This window comes from Rhinoraja longicauda, chromosome 32, assembly GCF_053455715.1.
Source record: "Rhinoraja longicauda isolate Sanriku21f chromosome 32, sRhiLon1.1, whole genome shotgun sequence".
Taxonomy (NCBI): Eukaryota; Metazoa; Chordata; class Chondrichthyes; order Rajiformes; family Arhynchobatidae; genus Rhinoraja; species Rhinoraja longicauda.
In genome coordinates this window covers 11,192,870-11,217,124 of record NC_135984.1, presented here as the reverse complement: position 1 = coordinate 11,217,124, position 24,255 = coordinate 11,192,870, and the positions used below count along the sequence as shown (strand labels likewise).

The 24,255-nt window shown below is 45.0% G+C and overlaps 1 protein-coding gene across 1 annotated transcript in view; it reads left to right on the top strand.

Moving 5' to 3' along the window:
- The window catches only part of sik2a (salt-inducible kinase 2a), a 103,262-nt gene that overhangs the window by 67,202 nt on the left and 11,805 nt on the right, over positions 1-24,255 (top strand). The window contains exons 5-9 of the mRNA XM_078426985.1: positions 9,276-9,400; positions 10,117-10,240; positions 11,662-11,882; positions 14,044-14,196; positions 18,548-18,709. Coding sequence (XP_078283111.1) covers positions 9,276-9,400; positions 10,117-10,240; positions 11,662-11,882; positions 14,044-14,196; positions 18,548-18,709 — 785 coding nt within the window. The remainder of the gene's footprint in view (positions 1-9,275; positions 9,401-10,116; positions 10,241-11,661; positions 11,883-14,043; positions 14,197-18,547; positions 18,710-24,255) is intronic.

Below are 24,255 nucleotides of genomic sequence, written 5' to 3'. Positions count from 1 at the left end.
CACTGCCTGAGAAGATGGCAGAAGTAAATTCAATAAGAGCTTTCAAATGGGTTGAAGTTAAATATTGCCAAGGATAAAACAGAGGGCTATCTGCAGAGAGTAGACGAGTTGGAGAGTTGTACCAGTAACTGGCACAGAGACAATGGGCCAAGTGGCCTCATAATCAGTGTTTTGTTTCCCAAGAGGAATTTCCTCCTTGGCCCCCTTTTCTGATCACGTACTTCGCATCTCTCCTCAGTCAAACTGTGAAGCTCACACTCATGCCCAGTTTGGCAGTTGAAAGGCATTTACCAACACCGTAGCCTGTGACCTTTACGCAGTGAAAGGTCACTGATGTGGATTGTGCTTTGATTCAGCACTTCAAAGCATCTCCACTTACAGCACGAAACGGGCGGCCTTCCACGGCCAGGGGCTGTAAAACCAGATCATTTCCCTTTGATTTCAACACCGGGGCCAAATGTTAAAAGCTGAAGAAATAATCTGGAATGATTTAAATCTCTTGAAGATAACATATAGTTTGTGAATGTTGAATGCTGGGCCACCACTTGTACAAAACGAAGAATAAGGGGGTGCTGTTAGAGGTGGGGCGGGAGGGGAGTGCAGTCTTGATCTGCAGCTTGATTTAAAGGAAATTCACTTTTTTGGCTTTAACCCCCCCCCCCCCCCCACACATACACCCACACACACACCCACATACATACATGCACAGAACACACGCACATGGCCCCAACACCCACTCACCCACACCTCCCCCTCACACATGCACAGAACACACCCTCACCTGCATACCCCACACACCAATCACACACACACACAAACACCCACAGCCACACACAGAAACACCCCCTCACATACCCTTCACACACCCCTCACACACCCCACACCCCCTCACACACACCCCACACCCCCTCACACACACCCCTCACACACACCCCTCACACACCCCACACACCCCTCACACACCCCACACACCCCTCACACACTCTATACCCCCCGCACACACTTTACACCCCCCTCACACACCCTACACCCCCCCACACACCCTACACCCCCTCACACACCTCACCCCCCCCTCACACACACTATAGCCCCCCTCACATACCCTACACCCCCCTCACACACACATGCACCCCCCTCACAGAGACATTCAACCCCCTCACACACCCTACACCCCCCTCACACACCCCCCTCATACACCCGACACCCCTCCTCACACACCCCCCTCACACACCCTGCACCCCCCCTCACACACCCGACACCCCCCACACACACACAGGCACAACCCCCCTCACACTCACACACACCCCCCCCTCACACAGACGCACAAGTGTGTGCACACTCGTACAGAACAAACACACCTTCGCGCACACATACTCACGCACAAACTCCCGCTCCCATACACACACTCCCCCCTCCTTACACACATGCATCCTCCAACACAGAGATACACACACACAGGCAATGTTGCAATGTTTGGCTGGCAGGCAGAATTAATGTGTTTTCCCCAAAATTTGTTTCTAATTTCTTGACTGGAGCTGTAGGGGTCATAGCAAGGGTTAGGATTAGTTAATGCAGGAATATGATCAAAGAAAATTGTGTACTTAGGCTTGTATGATAGTTAGAATAGCACAGGAACTGGTCTCTAACTCCCAATATCTCTGCCAATCATAGTGTCAAATTAAACTAGCCCCATCTGCCTGCACCTGATCCACATTCCTACATCCTGTGGCTGTATATGTGTCTATCTAAAGGCCACTTAAACATCACAATCATGTCTGTCTTCACTGCCACCTGGCAGCCGGTTCCAGGCAGCCACCACTCTCTCTCTCTGTAAAATCACTTGCCTTGCACATCCACCATAAACCTAAGCCTTCTCACTTTTGACGTTTCCACCCTGGGGAAAAGACTCTGCCTATTGTCTAAAACTGGATGTACAAACGTTCGGTTGAAGGTGTGTAGAGAAGTGTCTCGACCCGAAACATCACCCATTCCTTCTCTCCAGAGATGCTGCCTGTCCAGTTACTCCAGCATTTTGTGTCTATCTTTGGTTTAAACCAGCATCTGCATTTCCTTCCTACATGTTTGTCTGAAGAGATGGGTCTAAAGAAAATAAAATTATTCTGTTGATTAATGATGAACATCTGTACTCAAGGATAGTGAGAGTAAAAGGACTCACATCAAGGCGTTGATGTACTATTAAGTGTTGCCACTGTGCTAACATGGGAAACACGCACTCTGAGGGCATCAAAGTCCCACAAGCAAGGTAATTCCAACCAGATTCTCCATGCGAGTGAGGTTAGTTGAGGGATAAATATTGACCCCAAGGCACCAGGAATAACATTCCTGCTCCTCTTTGAAAGGATGCCATGTGGTGTTTTTCTTGAACTGGGAGACAGGGACTTGATTTTGGATCTTTCCCAAAAGACAACACATGGGACAGTGCAGCACTCCCTTAGGGTGACACTGTAGGTCAAATTAGATTATTATTCTCAAACCTCTGGAAATTGCCGACACCTGGACAATATCCCTCTGATGATTTCCTTTCCATGTTCCTGTCCAAATGTCTTTTCAATGCTGTAATTTTATGTGCCCCTAATACTTCCCTTAACACCTCCACGCTCTGTGTGAAAAATGATCCGTGCCTTTCCGATGAGCCATTAAACCGCGAGTATTAGTCTTAAGAGATCCATGGCACTATTTCGAAACTGGGCAGAGAAATAATGCTGGGCCAATGCTCACCTCTGATCCAAACAGCATAAAACAAGACAGTCTGTTGCTGTTGTGGGACCTTGCTCTGCTCAAATTAGCTGCCATTTTTCCTTCATTACAACAATCGCCAGATCTTAAAATAAATATTTAATTGGCTGTGAGTGTTTGGCATGTTCTGAAAGGCTCTGTCAGAATGTGAGTTTCTTTTTCCTGCACAGCAGTAACAGCTTACTAGCCCAGTGGGGTTTTTGACTGCAACGGAGATTTAACTATTATTCTGAGAATCTCTCGTTGAGAGCTTGGGGCAGGGTTTCTGCACTTTTTCCCCATTTTTTGACGGATGAGCCGCTGTTTGTAAGATGGAAGGAATTATATCTGGAGGACATCTTCATATTTGGAGGTGGAACCTAGCTCAGGTTATTCCAGGGAGCCACCAGCTCAGCCCCCTTCATCAGGGGATTAACGGTAAAAGTACAGGGAGGGGGAGGAAGAGAGAGAAAGCAGCTTGACTGATCGGTGATAGGAGTGCCTCTCATTGTGAAGCAGTCCCTGTGATATATCCTTTAACTGCTGGAGAGCAGAGGATTGACGTCAAACACTGCTGATCAGTATGCTGTTCGTTAAGTGAGACCGCTCAGGAAACGAGTTCATAACCATGAGCTCCTATCTGATTCTTTTGTCAGCGGCTTAGCTGAATACATTCTCTTGCTAAACTGTAGCCCTGCTTTAGGGCTGTGGGTTGGGGAGGGTGGGGAGAGAAGAGTCGATAACATTTTCACGACAGAAGAGTCAAGGTCATTAAAATGGAGATGCAAACTTGCTTTGTTCTACGATGGATTTATTTTTTAAATAATTATAGTGAATGTTCTCCACAATTTCAAGGGATGGTTGGTCAGAATGTCAAAGGTCAGCATGTCAAAGGTCAGCTGCCGTTGTGCTCCAGCACTTGAATCTGGACGATTGTTTCCCGGAACACCTTCGCTCAGCCCGCGTGAACTAACCTGATCTCCCCGTTGCTGAACACTTTAATTCTCCTTCCCGTTCCTACACAGACCTTTCTGTCCTCGGTCTCCTCCATTGTCAGAATGAGGCTAAACGCAAATTGGAGGAACAGCTTCTCATATTTCGCTTGGGCAGCTTGCAGCCCAGTGGTATGAATATTGATTTCTCTCACTTCCTTCAGGTAGCCCCGGCATTGTCTCCCTCTCTCTCTATCCCTCCCCCACCCAAGTTGCACTAGCATCTCATTTTCACCCTACAAGCAGCTTACAATGGCCTGTTTCCTTTATCAACGTTACTTTTTTGCATATCTTTCATTCAATGTTCTTTGTCGCTCCACATCAGCGTCTATATCTCACATTTCCCTTATCCCTAATCAGTCTGAAGAAGGGTCTCGACCCGAAAAGTCACCCATTCTTTCTCTCCAGAGATGTTGCCTGTCCTGCTGAGTTACTCCAGCTTTTTGTGTCTATCTTCGGTTTAAACCAGCATCTGCAGTTCCTTCTTACACACTTGAATCTTTTAGTTGCCTAGGTGATCATTGATCAGCATGGACTCGGTGGACCGAAAGGCCTGTTTCCACGCTGTACCTGTTAAACTAAACTGGCTATTCTCGCTGATGTCAGTCTTTTCCGACAGTTTTCAAGATGAGAGAATGGAATTTCTCTTTGTTCTCTTACGTATAATTAGCCAGTTTGGCCTTTGAAAAAAGATGTGCAATTATGTAGCACTCAGAACATAGAACAGTACTGCACAGGAACCACAATGTTTGTGTTGAACATGATACCAAGTTAAACTGATCTCATCTGCCTGTACAGGATCCATATCCCTCTATTCCCCGTACTTCTATGTACCTATCTCAAAGCCTCTTAAATGCCACTATCGTATCTGTCTCCACCACCACCCCAGGCTGGGCAAATGTAAAAATTGTCCCTAGTGGGTGTCGGACAGTGTTAGTGTGCGGGGATCGCTGGGCGGCGCGGACCCAATGTCCCCACTACTACTCTGCGTTAAAAAAAACTTGCGCCACTCATCTCCGTTAAATTTTCCCCTCTCGTCTTACAGTTAAGCCCTCTAGTGTTGGACATTTTCACCCTGGGAAAAAGGTTCTGACTGTCTACCCTATCTACGCCTCTCATCATTTTATATACTTCTATCAAGTCTCCCTCAACCTCTGACGTTCCAGAGAAAATAATCCAAGCCTGTCCACTTCTCATGTCCCTTTTGAGATGTTCAGCTTTGGTCACCCTAAGAAAAGGAAGATGACGTTAAGCTGGAAAGAGCATAGAGAAGATTTTCGAGAATGTTGCCAGGACTTGAGCTATAGGGGATGGTTGAGCAGGCTAGGACTTCATTCCTTGGATCGCAGGAGACCGAGGGGTGATCTTATGAAGCTGTATAAAATCATGAGGTGATAGAGAGGGTGAATTCTCAGAATTTTTTTACCCGGAGTAGGGGAATCAAGAACCAGAGGACATAGGTTTAAGGTGAGACGGGAAAGATTTAATAAGATCCTGAGAGCCAACATTTTCACTTGGAGGGTGGCGGGTAGAGGAGATATTTGAGGCAGGTACTATAACAGCATTTAAAAGACGCTTGGACATGGAGAGGAAAGGTTTGAAGGGATATGGGACAAACACGGACAAATAAAAATCGTATAGATGGTGAATTTTGGGTGACATGGACGAGTTGTGCCGAAGGACCTGTTTCATGCTTTAGTACTCTGTTCTAAAATAAATTGCATCCAGTTTACTATTTTTAACGTGTATTCAGTGATGTAAGAGATGCAACAGTCATTTTACAAACAGCAATGTGTTCACAATTGGATAATCTGTTTTTAACATTTAATATTGAGTCATCGAGTCACATAAATGGCCCCTTCAGCCCACCACGTCCATACTGATCTTTTTGCCCATGTACACTCATACAATTTGGTCACATTAGGACGATACACTTCTATGCCTTACCTATTTAACTGTCTGTCTAAATGCATATTAAAAGTCATAATTGCTTCTGATTCCACCAGAATCACGTCTGGTAGCAAATTGCGTGATATCAACTGCTTTCTGTGTAACAAGCATACCCCAGTTTTTTGGCCACAACTCTTTCATGGTGCACTCTTCACCTGTGAATCCAGTACTATGGGACATGCAACCTGGTGAAATCTCTGGTTTGTTAGACGCTTTGAAGAAGCATTGTCCCATTAAGACCAACGGTTAACGGTAAACCAGTGTTATTGAGGAGCAATTCCCTCCCCTGTAATGGAGAGAAAAGTTGGCACTCATTTATTGGTTTATCTTGGGTTTATTGAAAGAGTAATTTTTAATAACGTAGTGAAATAGACTAATTTTAATCTGAATCAGAAGGTTGTGAATTCAAAACCCATTCTTGAGCCTTGAGTACAAAAATCTTAAAATAAGACTTTCGTGTGGTACAGGTCAGTGCTACATTGATAAAGATCCTGTACTCAGTCAAGTGGATAAAAGATCCAACGGCATTATTTCAAGAAAAAGGGAAGAGTCCTGGTTTTTATCACTAGATTATCAGATTATTACGTTACCGTTTGTAGGAGCTGGTGTGTGCAAAGTGACCGCAATGCTTTCCACACCAGTCAATACTCTCCATTATTTGTAAAGCTCTTTGGAATATCCTATGGCACGAGAAAAGCTACGGAGATACCAAGACTCACTTCTGTAATTATAATTTTTATTTTCCTTTTCTAATTTGTGTGCAATGGGTTTCACAGATCACAAACAGATTGGAGAAATAGTTATTTCTAATCTTACCATGAATGCTCCTGCAGGGACACTTTCTGAACTAGTATTTAAGAAATGTAATCTTCCCACATAAATCTTTGACATCTTTATGGTTTACTTAAGCCAGTTTATGCAGCTTGTGAGCACAAAATGTCTCAGACATCAATGGGACTGGCAGTGCGATGGAGCCAACGGAGCCACTTTTTTCCTGGGGAACGCGGGGCCTCTGTACACAGTAAAGCCGAGGAGCTCCCAGTTAGTGTACAGTCCACTCTGTTGAAGTTTCAGGGATCTGTTTTCTTGAGCGAGGCACGGTGGCACAGCAGTACAGATACTGCCTTACAGTGCCAGAGACCCAGATTTGATCCCGAATATGGGTGCTTGTCTATATGGAGTTTGGACATTCTCCCCATGTCCTGCGTGGGATTTTTCGGGAATCTTTGGTTTCCTCCCACATTCCAAAGACATGTATGTAGGTTAATTGGCTTGGTAAAATGGTAAATTGTCCCTAGTGGGTGTAAGATAGTGTAAGTGTGCAGGGATCGCTGGTCGGCGCGGATTCGGTGGGCCGTAGGGCCCGTTTCTGCGCTGTATCGATAAACTAAAAAACTAAGCTACATCTAAAAAATGCCCTCTGGGGATAAACATGTCCACAAATGTATCTGTGTGAAATCTCTCCCCATCTCAATGAAAATGGTCATTGCCATCTTCTGCGGCAGCACCTCACACATAAACATTGCAATTTGGTGTCTCGCCTTCGACCCTTTCCATTCCTCACACAATCTTATGTCTCAACAAGGCTGCCTCCTGTTGACAGTAACTAAATGTAATCAAATGATTTGTCTAATCATTACCACACAGAAGAAGCCCATTTAATGTGTGGCCCATGTTGGTTCCTAGGGTAGATATTCTATATTTTCCCATTCCTCAGCAACATTTTCTGTCATATGCCCAGCAACTCCCCTTTGATTCTTTCTGCCATTCTCAGCACTATTTAATTTTGTTGGAGAACAGATTGTTTATCAAAATACAGAGAACAGTTATATTGCCAGAATGGCACGGGAAACACGGACCATTTCTCATGTTCAGGAATGTGCCATTGGATCTACACATTTGCTTGGCTCATTCAGGTTTTTGCTTTGGGGGTTGGTAAATATTGAATACTCTGGATGAGTGCAGGACTAGCTCTGACATCAACCAAGAAGGAACAAGTCTCTTGATTGGTGTTTCATTCATCATCACAAACATCCATGTCCTTCATCACTGGCACAGTCCATCTGCTATATGTATAATTTACAAAATGCATTGCACCATCTCAACAAGACTTCTTTGGCATTACCTCCAAAACCTGTCATTTAGGTGAAGATCTGCATCTGCAATTCTGCAAACCCCTGCGAGTTCCTTCTGCTACACGCTATCCTAACGAGGGGACATCTCACAGCTCCTTCATTACCATTGGGGCAAGACCCCAGAGCTGATGAAAGTATGTTCACCTGCAGTGATTCAGAGCCAGCATTCTCAAGGATAACTAAAGATGGGCAATAACTACCATCCTTGGCAGCAATATCCACATTCCATAACCCAATTAAAAGATGAACTAAAAAGTGTCAGGGATTAGCTGGGAGAAAAAGATCAAATGATTGCTGGGTTAATTTAGATTAATCTGATAATTGTGCTCTGATTCTTTGTGATTCCACTGGGGAATGGTTTCATATAAAAGCAAGGAATTCCAGTTGCTGGTTTACAAAAACTTCTATCAGGTCTCCCCTCAATCTCTGGTGTTCCAGAGAAAACAATCTCCCCGTGTAGCCAATATCCCCCCCCCCCCCATCCAGCCATCATTCTGGAACGGCAAGTGAATGATTCCTGCTCCTAGTTTCTTGTTTCTGATGGCCATTGATTTCATCTTTCACTGCAAACCAAATTATACATCACTTAGTCTCAACATCAGCCTCAATATCATTTTTTCCATCTTTTAGTGGTAAATCTGAGGATATTTTTGTCAATCTATCACCAATTGGGATGGAATTAAATCTACCCAATTATAGGGAGTGCCTTAAACCTGTGATAACCTTGACTTGAACAATTGCTGAAGTGGATAGATGATGTTTTGGGTTGTGACCTTTTTCAGACATTATTGGGGGGCAGGGGAGAAAGCTGGAAGAGAGGAGGGGCAGGACAAAGACAATGGTAGGCACGGTAGCGCAGCGGTAGAGTTGCTGCTTTACAGCGAATGCAGCGCCGGAGACTACGGGTGCTGTACTGTAAGGAGTTTGTACGTTCTCCCCGTGACCTGCGTGGGTTTCCTCCGAGATCTTCGGTTTCCTCCCACACTCCAAAGACGTACAGGTATGTAGGTTAATTGGCTGGGTAAATGTAAACATTGTCCCTAGTGGGTGTAGGATAGTGTTAGTGTGCGGGGATCGCTGGGCGGCACGGACTTGGTGGGCCGAAAAGGCCTGTTTCCGGCTGTATGTATATGATATGATATGATATGATATGATAATGATTTCATACATCTGGGAAGCCAGTCTGCACTTTCTCAGACCCGCACGTTAAACTTTTATTGATATGGCGATGGTGGCATTGTCCACAATCCATTGGTGAATGCAAGTTTCTAAAAGTTGCTCTCACAGATTCCCATCTGATGCCTACACTCACAACAGCTGACCAAATGCATCTGAATGTCTTCAATGATGATGTGGTCAAGGAAATGTAAAGAAAGGTTGTGAGTGAAATGCACAACCTCACAAGAGAGGAACGTCACAAATAACCTCGTCTGACCAGCAGTACTGTGTTCTGTTTGAACAGATTTTGGTTTTGGCAACTTCTACAAACCTGGGGAACCTTTGGCCACCTGGTGTGGAAGTCCACCGTACGCGGCTCCAGAGGTCTTTGAAGGACAGCAATACGAGGGGCCTCTACTGGACATCTGGGTAATAATCTTTCTTAAACCCTAAAAATAGTTTGAAATTATCTCTTTTAGAAATTAGCTTACTCTTTTGAAATGGTTGATTTTATTTCCAGGGATTAGAATCATACTCATGCAGTCAGAAATAAAGCCCTTCGATCCACTTCATCCTTGCCACTCATCTCATCAATGCTATCCCATTTGCCTGCATTAGGCCCATATCCCGATACTCCATTCCTATCCAATTACCTGGCCAAATGCTCTTTAACCATTGTAAAGGTATATGCCTCCACCATCTACTCTGGCTGCTTGTTCCAGATATTCACCATTCTCTGTGTGGAAATGACTCTGACTATCTCCATAGCTCTATCCTTCCAATTAGAACAAACCCAGCCTATCGGCTGTTCAAGAAGGGAACGGAGCAAAGGAGGGGAAACTAGACCAGTTACCCTGGCTTCAGTGGTTGGTAAGATTTTAGAGTCCATTATAAAGGATGAGGTTTCCGAGCACTTCGAAGTACATGATAAAATAAGCCAAAGTCAGCATAGTTTTGAGAAGGGAAGATCTAGACCCAACTAATCTGTTGGAATTCTTTGAGGAAGTAAATGGCAGGATAGACAAAGGAGAGTTAGTGGGTGTTGTTTACCTGAATTTTTAGAAGGCCTACCTTTGAACTGTAGATTATGAACAATGTAGACTTTTCCATTTTCTATATAAACCTGCTTCTTGTTGTGTCTGCAGAGTCTCGGAGTGGTCCTCTATGTGCTGGTTTGTGGAGCTCTACCCTTTGATGGTCCAACACTTCCAGTGCTGAGGCAGAGGGTTCTGGAAGGCAGGTTTAGAATTCCATACTTCATGTCTGAAGGTGAGAACTTGAAAATGTTGAGCTGCACACTGTCGGAAGTGAGTCATTCGTATCAAAAACAGCGTCTGGTTGAATGACGTCGCATGTGATTTAGATGGGAGCAAGGCTCCAAGATAGACTTGTTTTACTTTCAGTATTTCAAAATTGTATTTCACGCTGACTGATGTGCCTGCTGAGATTGCACTATTGATGAGTGTGATCATCATGGCAGCATTGGTATTGGTTAATTGTTGTCATGTGTACTGAGAAATTGTGAAAAACGGTTTTGTGGGAAAATGTACTTAGAGTCAATATCCCAGGCAAACATCCAGTGAGTCTACATGGGAAGAATTTAAAACTAAGAAAGAGGTGATCACTTCAAGGTTTCAAGGTCAAGGTCAGTTTATTGTCACGTGTACCAATTAAGGTACAGTGAAATTCAGATTACCATACAGCCATACTAAAAAAAGCAAAAAGGCACACAACTACTTACTGTAAAAGTTAACATAAACATCCACCACAGTGGATCCCCCGCATTCCTCATTGTGATGGAAAGTAATAAAGTCCAATCTCCTTCCTCTTTCTCCTCCCACGGTCAGGGCAGTCGAACCATCCGCAGCCAGCGGGCGAAGCCCCCGTCAGGGCGATTGAAACTCCCGCTTTGACGGGATTATGCGATAGTCCTCCCACTAGGCAGCGAGAATTAGAGGAGATATGTAAGCAAATCACAGATAGAAGTAAGAATAATGGGATTGTAAAAGTAGGTGATTTTAACTTTAATTTATTGACTGAAGCTGCCATATTGCCAAGGGATTAAATGGGGTAGAATCTGTTACATATGTCAAGGAAAGTTTTCTTAAGCAATGGGTGGATGTTCCTACTTGAGAAGGGGTTGCGCTGCAAATGAGGCTGGGCAAGCAGTTGTTGAGTCAGTGGGAGAGCCTCAATGGCATCAGACAGGAGCTCTCAAATATTGACTAGGAGAGTCTGTTTGCAGGTAAAAGGACGTTAGGTAAGTGGCATGGATTTTAAAAGTGAGGTAGGAAGAATTCATAGCCCACGTGTTCCTGTTAGAGTGAAGTGCAAGGCTGGCAAGATTAGGGAACCTTGATTGATGGGTTGTATTGAGGTCGAGTCTGGACAAAGGAAGACCTGTCCCCACGCAGTACATCTCTGAGCATCAGGTACTGCTCCAGCAGGGAAGGCTGGATTCTGATCTTTTTGAAGACCCTAAGCGGGTGGGAGGGCATTGGTCCTTGGCAGTGTTGGATTGTTCAACTCTGTGAGCCAGCCCAATCCTTTCACTTGATGCCATGTGCGGGAGCAACAATCCGACATCCGAAACTGTTGCACAAATGTTTATTTGTAGGAACCTTGATTAATATGTGACCCAGTTGTTGGTGACCATAACATCAGTTGATCAAGACTTTTTCACCTACCAGACTGTGAACATCTCATTCGACGCATGCTGGTCTTAGACCCTTCCAAAAGACTCACAATTACCCAGATAAAGGAGCACAAATGGATGCTGACTGAAGTCCCAGTGCAGAGACCAGTTATTTATCCGCAACCCAGTGAGAATGAAGTCAACATGGGTGAATACAACGAACAGGTTCTACGACTAATGCACAGCCTGGGGATCGACCAGCAGAAAACTATTGAGGTACAAGGTGTACATTTTTATTTACCTGAGCATTTAATACTCGGAGTATTAGGAGTATTAGTACACAACAGGAGTATTAGGCCTGCAATACTTTGAATACTACTGACCCCTATTGCTTGGGATTTATTATTCTCTGGAATGTAAATGATTTAAGGGAAACGTTTCAGGAAAAGAAGGTTGAGGGAGGAGAATATTACGGGCCTCTAGAGAAACAACACAGATTGTGGTGGAAATTTGGAATTCTCTGAGAACTAAATCTAAAATCAGATACCACCATTCATCAGTTACAGCTGCTCAGACACACCTGTAGTGAGCAGTCTTGCCTCCTGGTCCACAAATCTCTGTTGCACTCAGCAGTTAACTTACTCCCAAGCCTTAAGTGGGGGTAAAACGAGGCAATCTCCAGCTCTCCCTGTCTTTCCGCTTCTCTCCTGTGGTTTCACCAGAGGTGAGCAAGTGCAAACCCCTGGTGTCTGAGTTTGTTCCCTTGAATGAATGAACTCTTGTCCCAATTTCATTGAGCAGTTTTGTGTCTTTAGAAACTATAGCAGTCAGGCATATTAGACAATAGACAATAAACAATAGGTGCAGGAGTAGGCCATTCGGCCCTTCGAGCCAGCACCACCATTCACCGTGATCATGGCTGATCATCCACAATCAGTACCCCGTTCCTGCCTTTTGCCCATATCCCTTGACTCCACTATCATTAAGAACTCTATCTAACTCTCTCTTGAAAGCATCCAGGAAATTGGCCTTCACTGCCTTTTGAGGCAGAGAAACTATTCACCAGTGGCAAGAAGAAGTAGAATTAAATATCCATTCCTGCAGCATTCCTTTCACAAAATCTCAATGTGCTACACTTATTTCATAAGAAGAAAATTCCCAGTTGAAATCTCTGTCCTTTTATGTTTGTTCCTTTCTCCCCCCCGAGAAGTTGCTTTTAATTGCTGAGAAATTCTGCAGCCTTTATTTCCTTGTCTGTGCTTTGCGCAGAATATTATAAGCACACCTTTACTCACTTTGTAAAAAAATATTGTTTCTTTCAAGTCTGGATGATATGTTGCTGATAATTTCCCCACAATACTCAGGAAGGGAGAAAATGACCTCGGCACCATCTTAATCAATGGACAGAAAAGGAGCAATGATCAGGGAAACGAGAAACACTTAGAAATCATATCAGGGGGAAAGTAATGAGGCTCAAAGAGGCCATCTGCAGAACTCTCCTGATTTAAACAAGTCACATCCTCAGAAATAAAAACACAAAATGCTGGAGTAACTCAGCAGGTCGGGCAGCATCTGTGGAGGACATAAATAGGTGACGCTTCAGATCGGGACCCTTCTACACAGCATTCTAAAGAAGGTTCCCAACTGAAATGTCACTTATCCGAGTCCTCCAGAGATGCTGCCTGAACTGCTGAGTTACTCCATCACTTTGTGTATTTTTCTGTAAACCAGCCACTGCAGTTCCTTGTGACAGTTCTGTAAACCAGCCACTGCAGCACCTTCAGACACCACTTCCCCACTACCTGTTTTCTCTTGGAAAATATGTGGAAAATATGCTATGGAGGGTGTGCAGCGTAGGTTCACTAGGTTAATTCCCGGAATGGCGGGACTGTTGTATGTTGAAAGGCTGGAGCGATTGGGCTTGTATACAATGGAATTTAGAAGGATGAGGGGGGATCTTATTGAAACATATAAGATAATTAGGGGATTGGACACATTAGAGGCAGGAAACATGTTCCCAATGTTGGGGGAGTCCAGAACAAGGGGCCACAGTTTAAGAATAAGGGGTAGGCCATTTAGAACGGAGATGAGGAAGAACTTTTTCAGTCAGAGAGTGGTGAAGGTGTGGAATTCTCTGCCTCAGAAGGCAGTGGAGGCCAGTTCGTTGGATGCTTTCAAGAGAGAGCTGGATAGAGCTCTTAAGGATAGCGGAGTGAGGAGGTATGGGGAGAAGGCAGGAACGGGGTACTGATTGAGAGTGATCAGCCATGATCGCATTGAATGGCGGTGCTGGCTCGAAGGGCTGAATGGCCTACTCCTGCACCTATTGTCTATTGTCTATTGTCTATTGAAATAAATTGTAATAGAAACATTGAGGTCTCCCACTATTCCTCTCCACTTCATTTTAACATTTGCTTTCACTTTGTCGTCCTTACAGGCTTTACAGAACAAGAGCTATAACCATTTTGCTGCTATCTATTATCTTTTGGTGGAGAGACTAAAATCTCACAGAAGCAGTTTCCCTGTAGACCAGAGATTGGATTCTCGTCAACGGCGACCAAGCACAATTGCAGAGCAAGCGGTTGCCAAGGTAATGCAGTAATTATGTGAGTTACCTATGTGGCATGCACTGTACAAAATGAAATAATGATTGTGTAAAGGTTCCAGGCCTCTTTTTTTCTCTTTTTTTTAATATATCAAAAAATACTTTATTCAAGTAATAAATATTTACAAAACATCTTCTTTTCAAAAACCCCATCCGACATTTCCGGAGGTTACACATTCAATGCAGATATTCATTTCCAAATTTACACAGAATCCCTTATTTGGAGGGGTGTCTCCACCACACCCTGCCCCCCATGCCCAGCAGCGGAAGGACCCTAGACTGTGGTCCTCCCCCACAGAGCCTTGGCATTGGCTGCACCAAGCTTCAGTGCGTCCCTCAGCACGTACTCCTGCAGTCTGCAGCGGGCCAGTCGGCAACATTCCCCGACGGACAGCTTGCTCCGCTGGGAGGTCAACAAAGATCGGGCAGACCAAAGAGCGTCTTTCACCGAGTTGATGACCTTCCAGCAGCACTCGATGTCAGTCTCTGAATGCGTCCCTGGGAACAGTCCATAGATCACAGAGTCCTCTATGACGGAGCTGCTCGGAATAAATCGTGACAGGGACCCCTGCAAACCTCTCCAGACTCTCTTGGCAAATCCACATTCTGTGAAGAGGTGGGCAACCGTCTCCTCTCCATAGCAGCCGTCCCGAGGGCAGCGTGCGCTGGTAGTGAGGTTCCGGCGGTGCAGGAAGGATCTGACTGGGAGGGCTCCCCTCACCGCCAGCCAAGCCAGGTCTTGGTGCTTGTTGGTGAGTTCTGGCGATGAGGCATTTTGCCAGACAAGCTGGGCAGTCTGCTCTGGGAACCACGCCACAGGATCCATGGAGTCATTCCCCTGCAGTGCCTGCAGGACGTTCCGTGCTGACCACTGCCCGATGGACTTGTGGTCAAAGGTGTTGGTCCGGAAGAACCTTTCCACGAACGATAGATGGTGCGGCAATGTCCAGCTGACTGGCAAATTGCGTGGCATCTGCGCCAGGCCCATCCTTCGCAACACCGGGGACAGGTAGAACCTCAGCAGGTAGTGGCCCTTGGTGCCCACGTGCCTTGGCTCTACGCTCCGCCTGATGCAGCCACACACGAAGGTGGCCATCAGGATGAGGGCGACGTTGGGCACGCTTTTACCCCCGTTGTCTGCCGACTTGTGCATTGTGGCCCGTCGCACCCAGTCCATCGTCGACCCCCAGATTAAACGGAAGACGGCCCGGGTGATCCCGTAAAGGTTCCAGGCCTCAGCCCTCCACTAGAGTCGACTCACGCACTGGATTTAATCTTGTCGTGTTGGCACGGACATATCAGGTGTTAGAGGATGCACTTTTAAACCACAGCTTGTCTGTGGATTTGCGTTATGATCAGCAAAGAGTTTCACTGAAACTTTTCTTCAATCCACAGCTTTTCAGGAGCATGCAGTTTTGCTAAAAATAAAGACCGTCTCATGCCGTTTTAAATTATTTATGATTCTCTTCACACTTGGATCTTGCCAGTGATTCACTGATATCCGTTTTTAGCTCCTCCTTTCCTTGTGCCTGTGGTGCAGATTAACTGAATGCTCATTGAAGGCACAATTGAGCAGAACATTAAGAACCATGTGTGTAGGAAGGAGTAGGTTTTCCAAATACCAGGTGAGCCACTGTACACGAGTGCACATTGGGCTCAGCCTACATGTGGAAAGATTTTGGTATTGCTTAACTATGGTGATCTTTGTACTCCACATTGGAAAGACTGGATTTGTCTTGGCAGGTTTGAAAGTTGTATGGTTCTACTTTGATGTTATTTTTTTGGTTGAAAATATGCACATTCCCAACACAATGAACTGAAAATCTGCAAAGACGTACCTTCAGTAAAATTGTAAATTGTCCCCAGTGTATAGGATAGTGCTGGTGTGCGGGGATTGCTGGTCAGTACGGATTTATTGGGCCACAAGAACCAGGGGTTCCTCCAGAACCAGGGGTCAGAGTTTAAGAATAAGGGGTAGGCCATTTAGGACTAAGATGAGGAAAAACATTTTCACCCAGAGAGTTGTGAATCTGTAGAATTCTCTGCCACAGAAGGCAATGGAGACCAATTCATTTAGCGTTAGATATAGCTAATGGAATCAAGGGATATGGGGAGAAAGCAGGACGGGGTACTGATTTTAGATGATCAGCCATTATCATATTGGATGGCGGTGCTGGCTCGAAGGGCCGAATGGCCTACTCCTGCACCTATTTTTCTATGTTTCCGTGCTGTATCTCTAAACTAAACTTAAATTTTCCTGCCTTTTCAAAAGAGGGATTACATTTTTTTTAACTTTCTTCAGGTCTTTTATATTTTTAAGGTTAATCTTCAAATAAAATCTTTGAGACTCGGTGTGGCTACTGTTGCTCCCGGTGCCATCCTGCTCAGTGCGTGATGTATTGAATATTAGTTGTTGGTTCCAGTTGACTAACCCGCTCCACTTCTTCTGCATGGCTCCTGCTGGGGGCTTTTCAATCACCTGAATAACTTACTTCTCAATGTATTCACAAAATGCTGGAGTAACTCAGCAGGTCGGGCAGCATCTCGGGAGAGAAGGAATGGGTGACGTTTCGGGTCGAGACCCTTCTTCAGACTGATGTCGGGGGCGGGACAAGACAAAGGAAGGAGATAGGTGGAGACAGGAAGATAGAGGAAGATCTGGGAAGGAGGAGGGGAAGGGAGGGACAGAGGAGCTATCTAAAGTTGGAGAAGTCGACATTCATACCACCGGGCTGCAAACTGCCCAGGCGAAATATGAGGTGCTGTTCCTCCAATTTCCGGTGGGCCTCACTATGGCACTGGAGGAGGCCCATGACAGAAAGGTCAGACTGGGAATGGGAGGGGGAGTTAAAGTGCTCGGCCACCGGGAGATCAGTTTTGTTAATGCGGACCGAGCGCAGGTGTTCAGCGAAGCGATCGCCGAGCCTGCGCTTGGTTTCGCCGATGTAAATAAGTTGACATCTAGAGCAGCGGATGCAATAATTGAGGTTGGAGGAGGTGCAGGTGAACCTTTGTCTCACCTGGAAAGACTGTTTGGGTCCTTGGATGGAGTTGAGGGGGGAGGTAAAGGGACAGGTGCTGCATCTCGTGCGGTTGCAGGGGAAAGTGCCCGGGGTTTAGGTGGTTTGGGTAGGAAGGGACAAGTGGACCAGGGAGTTAGGGAGGGAACGGTCTCTGCGGAACGCAGAGAGGGGAGGGGATGGGGAGATATGGCCAGTGGTGGGGTCCCGTTGTAGGTGACGGAAATGTTGGTGGATGATATGTTGGATCCGCTGGCTGGTGGGGTGGAAGGTGAGAACGAGGGGGATTCTGTCCTTGTTGCGAGTGGGGGGAGGGGGAGCAAGAACGGAGCTGCGGGATGTGGAAGAGACGCTAGTGAGAGCCTCATCTATAATGGAGGAGGGGAAGCCCCATTTTCTGAAGAACGAGGACATCTCGGAAGCCCTAGTGTGAAACACCTTATCCCGGGCGCAGATGCGGCGTAGACGGAGGAATTGGGAGTAGGGGATAGACTTTTTGCAGGGGACCGGGTGGGAAGAAGTGTAGTCCAGATAGCTGTGCGAGTCAGTGGGTTGACTGACCCGACCTGCTGAGTTACTCCAGCATTTTGTGAATAAATCGATTTGTACCAGCATCTGCAGTTATTTTCTTATATAACTTACTTCTCAATCAGGTCTCTGGAATAAAGTCCTGGCGCCTGCAGCAGAATTATCACAAGCTGGCTTCCTCGGCGCAATGCTCAGCCTTTACTTCCGTCTCTTCTGCAGCCCCTCAGGGTAGAGGAAGACTCACTTCCACTACAGTTCTTTGTCTTTTGAAGTGGTTAAATGAGTCATGATTTTGAAAGGCAGGGCAGTCTCAGGATCTCCCCCTGCACATGGTCCTTGCTGTTACACTCTTTCCCTTTTGCCATTTTTTGACAAAATGGCCTAATTGATGGTTTCCAGAGTGGCATGAGTCTCAATCTCCTTGTATAAATATTTATGTTTGTCCAACACCTAGAGGAATCTCACCAAAGAGGGTCATTATTGTATTACTGACGGCATATTTAGTCCAGTGAGGACAGGACTACTGACAGTAGCATCTTGTCTGGTGAGGACAGGATTGGATTTAACATGATGAACCTCTGAATATTGAGTCAGTGGGCTGATTTCCACTGCCAATATCCCAGGTGCCATCCTGCTCAACGGTCTGGCCTAGAGATGTTCTAGAGATGTTCTAGAGATGAAGTACAGTAGATGTTTACTGCTAAATAGAACAGATAAGAGAATTAAAAGTGATCAGTTAGCAAGAATTTCTTTCAAAAATATTAACACCTTATTTTTTTAAATTTCAGGCAAATGCTGTGGTTCCTCAGGTGAGCCTCATGTCACAGAACGTCCGGCTGTTGAGGTCTCCTGTCCTGCCCCAATCCTCTGCTGTGGATTCATTCACCTATCTACAGACCACATGCCAACCAGAATTGGGCTTCATGGAGGAAGATGTGAACACTCCTAAGGTTTGGCCTTTTAATTTGTGATCTGCTTAAAGGTCAAAGAGAGAAAAGCACTTTGTAATTTAGTCTTCTCTGCTAAGAAAGTAATGTTTGATTCCTGTTGTAGTCCTTAGATCAAAGTGCTTTCTGTTCATGCCCAATAGGACAAGGCACTGTTTAATATGGGTCACATTATTCCAGTGTGGACCACATTAGTGTTTTCAGCTATTGGAGATGAGGTGCGGCTTTGCAGTGAGAATGATTTCAAAAGTGTCAGGCTAATGGCTCAGACTTGCTTTTTTCGAGATTTGTAGAATGAGATCACAGCTGTCCAAGGGAGATGTTTTTGGTGGTACGTAGACAGTCCCATTCAGAATAGGGCAGTGCCAGACATAATCCTAGGGAATGAAGCTGGGCAGGTAGATAAAGTGTCAGTGGGCATGCACTTAGGGAACAGTGGACATCACTCAATAAGTTTCAAAGTAGTTATAAAGGGATACACATAGTCCAGAGTCTGAATTGAGAAGAGAATGATTTCAATATCAAGAGACAGGGTCTGGCAAAACAATCTGGGAACAACTACTTAGAGATAAAATCTACATTCATGGTGGGAGCCTTTAAATGTGAAATAGTGAGAGTTCCCAGCCTGTGTGTTCCCATAAGGTGGAAGGGTAAGGCAGCAAGTCCAGGGAACCCTGGATGTCAAGGACCTTGGAGAATATGACCGAGGATGGAATGATTTGGTACACGTGGAGCACCGAAAGCAAGGGACTCCCTTCTGGAGTAAGTACAATATCAGGGGATGCTCCGTTGCCAAGAGGGGGCATAAAATATCACTGGCAAAAATGATTTAGGAAAATCCTAAGAGCAAGGATGTAACTCAGGGAAAGAACATAACATAGCACAGCACAGAAACAGGCCTTTTGTCCTACGGTGTGTGTGCGTGCTAACCATAATGTTCATTTAAACTATGCAACTGCCTGTACACGGTCTATATCCCTCCATCCCCTACTGCTCACGTGGGTGTCTAAATGCATCTTAGATGGTGCTATTGTGTCTGCTTTCATCACTTACCCTGGCAGCTTGTTCCAGGCTCCTTGCCCTATTCATCTCCTTTAAACCTTCTCCCACTCACCTTAAAACTATACCCTTTGGCATTTGGCATTTCAACCCTAGAAAATAAGGTTCTGACCGTCTTTCTATATTAATGATTTGGATGCGAATGTTGGAGGCATGGTTTGTAAATTTGTAGATTACGCTAAAATTAGCCATCTCAGATTATCGTGGGATCTCGATCAGCTGTGCTGAAGGATTGCAGATGAAATTTAATTTAGATAAATGCGAGGTGTTACATGTTAGGAAGGCAAAACCAGGGCAAGCCATACATGGTAAATAGTAAGGCTCTGGGAAGTATTGTAGAACTGAGAGAACCAGAGGTGCAGGTACACAGTTCCACAAAAGTGAAGACACAGGTAAAGAGGATGATGAAAAAGCATTTAGCACACTTGTCTTCATTGTTCACTGTATTGAGTATAGGAATTGAAACATCATGTTTTACAGCTGTACAAATTATTGGTGAGACCAAATTTGTGTATAGTTTTGGTTGTCCTGCAAAAATGCTTCAGGAGGATGTTACTGGATCTGGAAGGTTTGAATGATAAGAAGCTGGAGTTATAGAGATGGGTATATGATGGTCTGAAGGATACGATTGGCCTCAGGGCCTGTACCTGTGCTACGTGATCTGAGCTGCCATCGTATAGCACCTTGTCCTTACTGAAGGATTCCCACAGTGCGTTGGGGTACAGAACCGTTGGAGGTGAGGTGCAGTGGATGAACACCAGCTCGGTCAGACTGGTAGGGTTAGAATGGCTGCCGACAGGAGGGAGAGGTGTTGGAGGGAAGTTAAGGAAGGGAATATCTTGAAAGTTGAAGACATGGCGGCTGGAGAGGGAGCAATTGTTTTTGAGGATGTTTATCCAGAATTGGAGCAGTGGACTTATCAGAGAGTAATCAAGCTGATGGGGTACATAATAGGGAGAGGATGTATGGCAGTGAATTCAAATGATGTCCTTCACTGCTCCAATTCCTATTCTACATTCAATTTTTATGGCATAGCCTGAAATTTGAATGCATCATCTCACATCCAAAATCTTTCAACATTATTTTGTTGTCCCAGGATTATTGAGGGAGACCCAGTAATTCCAGCAGACACAGGCATTGACAATCAACGCTCTAGAGATCCTTTTAAAACCCAGGCGTCATTGCAGCAAATGTTAATTTTGTCTCCCAAGTATTTCTGAAGGCAGTCACTGCAATTATCACCCAGGTATTCGGTGTCTGAACAAAAGTATATTTAGCATCGAGGCAGTGAGAAAGCCCAAAAACTAATCATAACCCTTCACGGATTCCATGTTTTCGGGAATCACTCGATCAGACACTTACCTGTGTACAAGGCTTTCAAACCTTGGAGTTAATTCCAAATAATGTAGATATAATTCGCCGTTTTAAAGACTGTGGTGCAAAATGTTCCCTTGGAGGGCACCAGCGTGAATTACAATGTCATTGGGAAGTAGGTGTGTGGAGCTAGTTTTTCACACTTGAGGACTCTGGCAGCCCTGGAGGCAGTGGGAGGGAGATTCCCATCACACGCATGTGTTTCCACTGGGAGTTCAAGCTAGCGGTGGATGTGGGTGTTGTGGAAGGCATGCGTTAGTCCCTGGCCTGCCTTTGAAGTTAATTACAGGATCAGACTCCCTTGCACATATTTGAAGGCAGCACAATTGTGGCTTTGCTGAGAATTAGTTACGCTTGCTTATATATCTATTATACTTGCTCTTCAGCCAAAGTGAGCACGGTTTGAATGAAACCAGAACCTGAGGAGTAGGGTTACTGCTGAGAGTAGATTGGCGATGGCTCCCAAAACAATCCGTCATCTGTGCAGCCACAGTGGGCCGAATAGCCCTTTCAGTGTTGCAGTTTCAGTGGGAAACGGATAAGGTGGGAGACGGTTTCGCAGCAGGACACAATCATCATTTTAAACCGACGCACTCTTTTTGAAATCAAAATTGTCGCTGCCTTGGTCACCGTCATATTAAGTTTTCAAAGTAATTGCTGTCAAATATTCACATTTATCTCAATCACTCACCCATTTAAACTGGATTTGTTTCACGTCACCAAGTAATGCCTCGTGTGATTGTTTCACAGGCATTAAGGACAGAGCATTAAACAGTACGGTATTCTCTGAACTGAGCCTATTGAAGCTCAGATATACAAAGTACTTTCAAAACTAAATAAGCAGGAGATTTTATAGTTGGCAAAATTGTTACTCGTTGTGGCAGTTTTACAGACATACACTCTTTGATTTGTATTTGGGTGTATCATGTGTTGGTCAGTGGTTTATTCACAATAAAATTCCAACTGCTAACTCATGGGTTTCTCATTTAAACACGTTCCAAATCAGGCAGATTGAAGGCTTGATTTCAGATTAAACCCTGAGCATTGTCTGCAAAGCCCCATCTTGTTGCTGGGTAGGACAACGTCAGGAAATCTTTGTCTCAGGTAGGAGGCAACAATCCCTGCAATTGAGTGGTTGTGGGGTTTTAGACAATAGACAATAGACAATAGGTGCAGGAGTAGGCCATTCAGCCCTTCGAGCCAGCACCGCCATTCAATGCGATCATGGCTGATCACTATCAATCAGTACCCCGTTCCTGCCTTCTCCCCATACCCCCTCACTCCGCTATCCTTAAGAGCTCTATCCAGCTCTCTCTTGAAAGCATCCAACGAACTGGCCTCAATGAGGAGTCAATGAGGTCAGTGACACAGGGAACTGCAGTTGCCAGTTTACAAAAAAGGACACCAAGTGCTGGAGTAACTCAGCAGGACAGGCAGCATCTCTGGAAAATCACCAGAATGGACAGACTGAAGAAGGGCCCTAACCCAATTACCCTGTCCATGTTCTCCAGAGATATTGTGTTGGAAGGAACTGCGGAGGCTGGTTTACTCCGAAGATAGACACAAAAAGCTGGAGTAACTCAGCGGAACAGGCTGCATCACTGGAGAGAAGGGTCGAGACCCCAGACTTCAGAATTTGAAGAAGGGTCTCGACCTGAAACATCACCCATTCCTTCTCTCCAGAGATCCTGCCTGTCTCGCTGAGTTACTCCAGTGGCAAATAGTGAAGGAAAATCGCATTTAAGTTTTGGTAGGTCGATAGCTTTATTGAACAGGATTGAGAGTATACAACTTGGGAGGCCAGCATTACATGAATAAGGGACCTATTTCCGAAAACAGAGGCCGATGAACCAAGTGGGCCTAGATTTAAGGGAGTGGTACAAGATTAAAGATGAATTCCACTCAAGTATTAGATGAACCACAAGGTTTTGATCGCCCTGACTGCGGATGGTTTGACTGCCCCGACCACGGGAGAACAAGAGGAAGAAGATTGAACTTTATTGGCTTCCATCACAGTGAGGAATGTGGAATCCACTGTGATGGATGTTTATATTAACTTTTATGTGGTTGTGTGTCTTGTTGCTTTTCACTTAGTATGGCTGTATGATAACTCAAATTTCACTGTACCTTAATTGGCACATGTGACAATAAACTGACCTTGAAACCTTGAATGTAGCAATAAGACTGGAAATGTTAGTATATCTAGTGTGAGGATGCTTGGTATCTGTGGAGGGGTAGCAAGAGTGTGACATTTAAAAGGGAATTGCTCTGTCGGAAGCTGTGAGCAGCTGTGAGCGAGGTTGAGAGGAAGTGACTCAGACATAACACTCCCCGATAAACTGAGTGATCAAAATGAAGGAAAAGAGTTTGATATTTCCAGACTCTTCTAACTGAGCACCAGTCCTGCATGGCAGGATATCTCCCTGTTCATTGAGAACATCCAGAACATTTTGTTACGAACATTGTGAAGTTTGCAGTGACTCACTGTTCTTCCTCTCCACGCCCACTTTCCTGACTTGACATGTCTGCTTTTAGACCTCTGTGAAGTTATATTTACTAAACTATTGTGACTGCAACTATACCAGAAAATGTTAGGAATGCTTGGTAGGCCAAACAGCTATTGTTCCAAAAGGTAATTGATCTGAAATGTTAACTCTTCACAGATGCTGCCTGACCTGCTGAGAATTTCTTGCATTTTCTGACATTAGACTTTCAGAAACACAATATTTTGGTCTTACATTTGCAGGCCTTTTTTTGTAATTTCTTGCTGCACCTTCATCGCCTCAAAAAACGATAAAGTTAATAAAACACCACCTGCCGCACACAAAGTCATACGCCATCTCTAATTAGCCCATTCTCTTCTAAATGGGACTAAATCCTATCCCAAAGAATTCTCTCTCATTATTTTCCCTACTACTGACATGAGGCTCCCTATAATTCCAAGGATTTGTTCTACATCCCTTCTTAAACAAAAGAACCACTGGCTACCCTTCAGTTCTCCTGTACCTCACTTGTGGCTAGGAAAGATGCAAAGATATTCGCCAAGGCTCCTGCAATCTCCTCTCTTGCTTCTCTTTAGAACCTGGGATAGACCACATCAGGCCCTGGGAATTTAT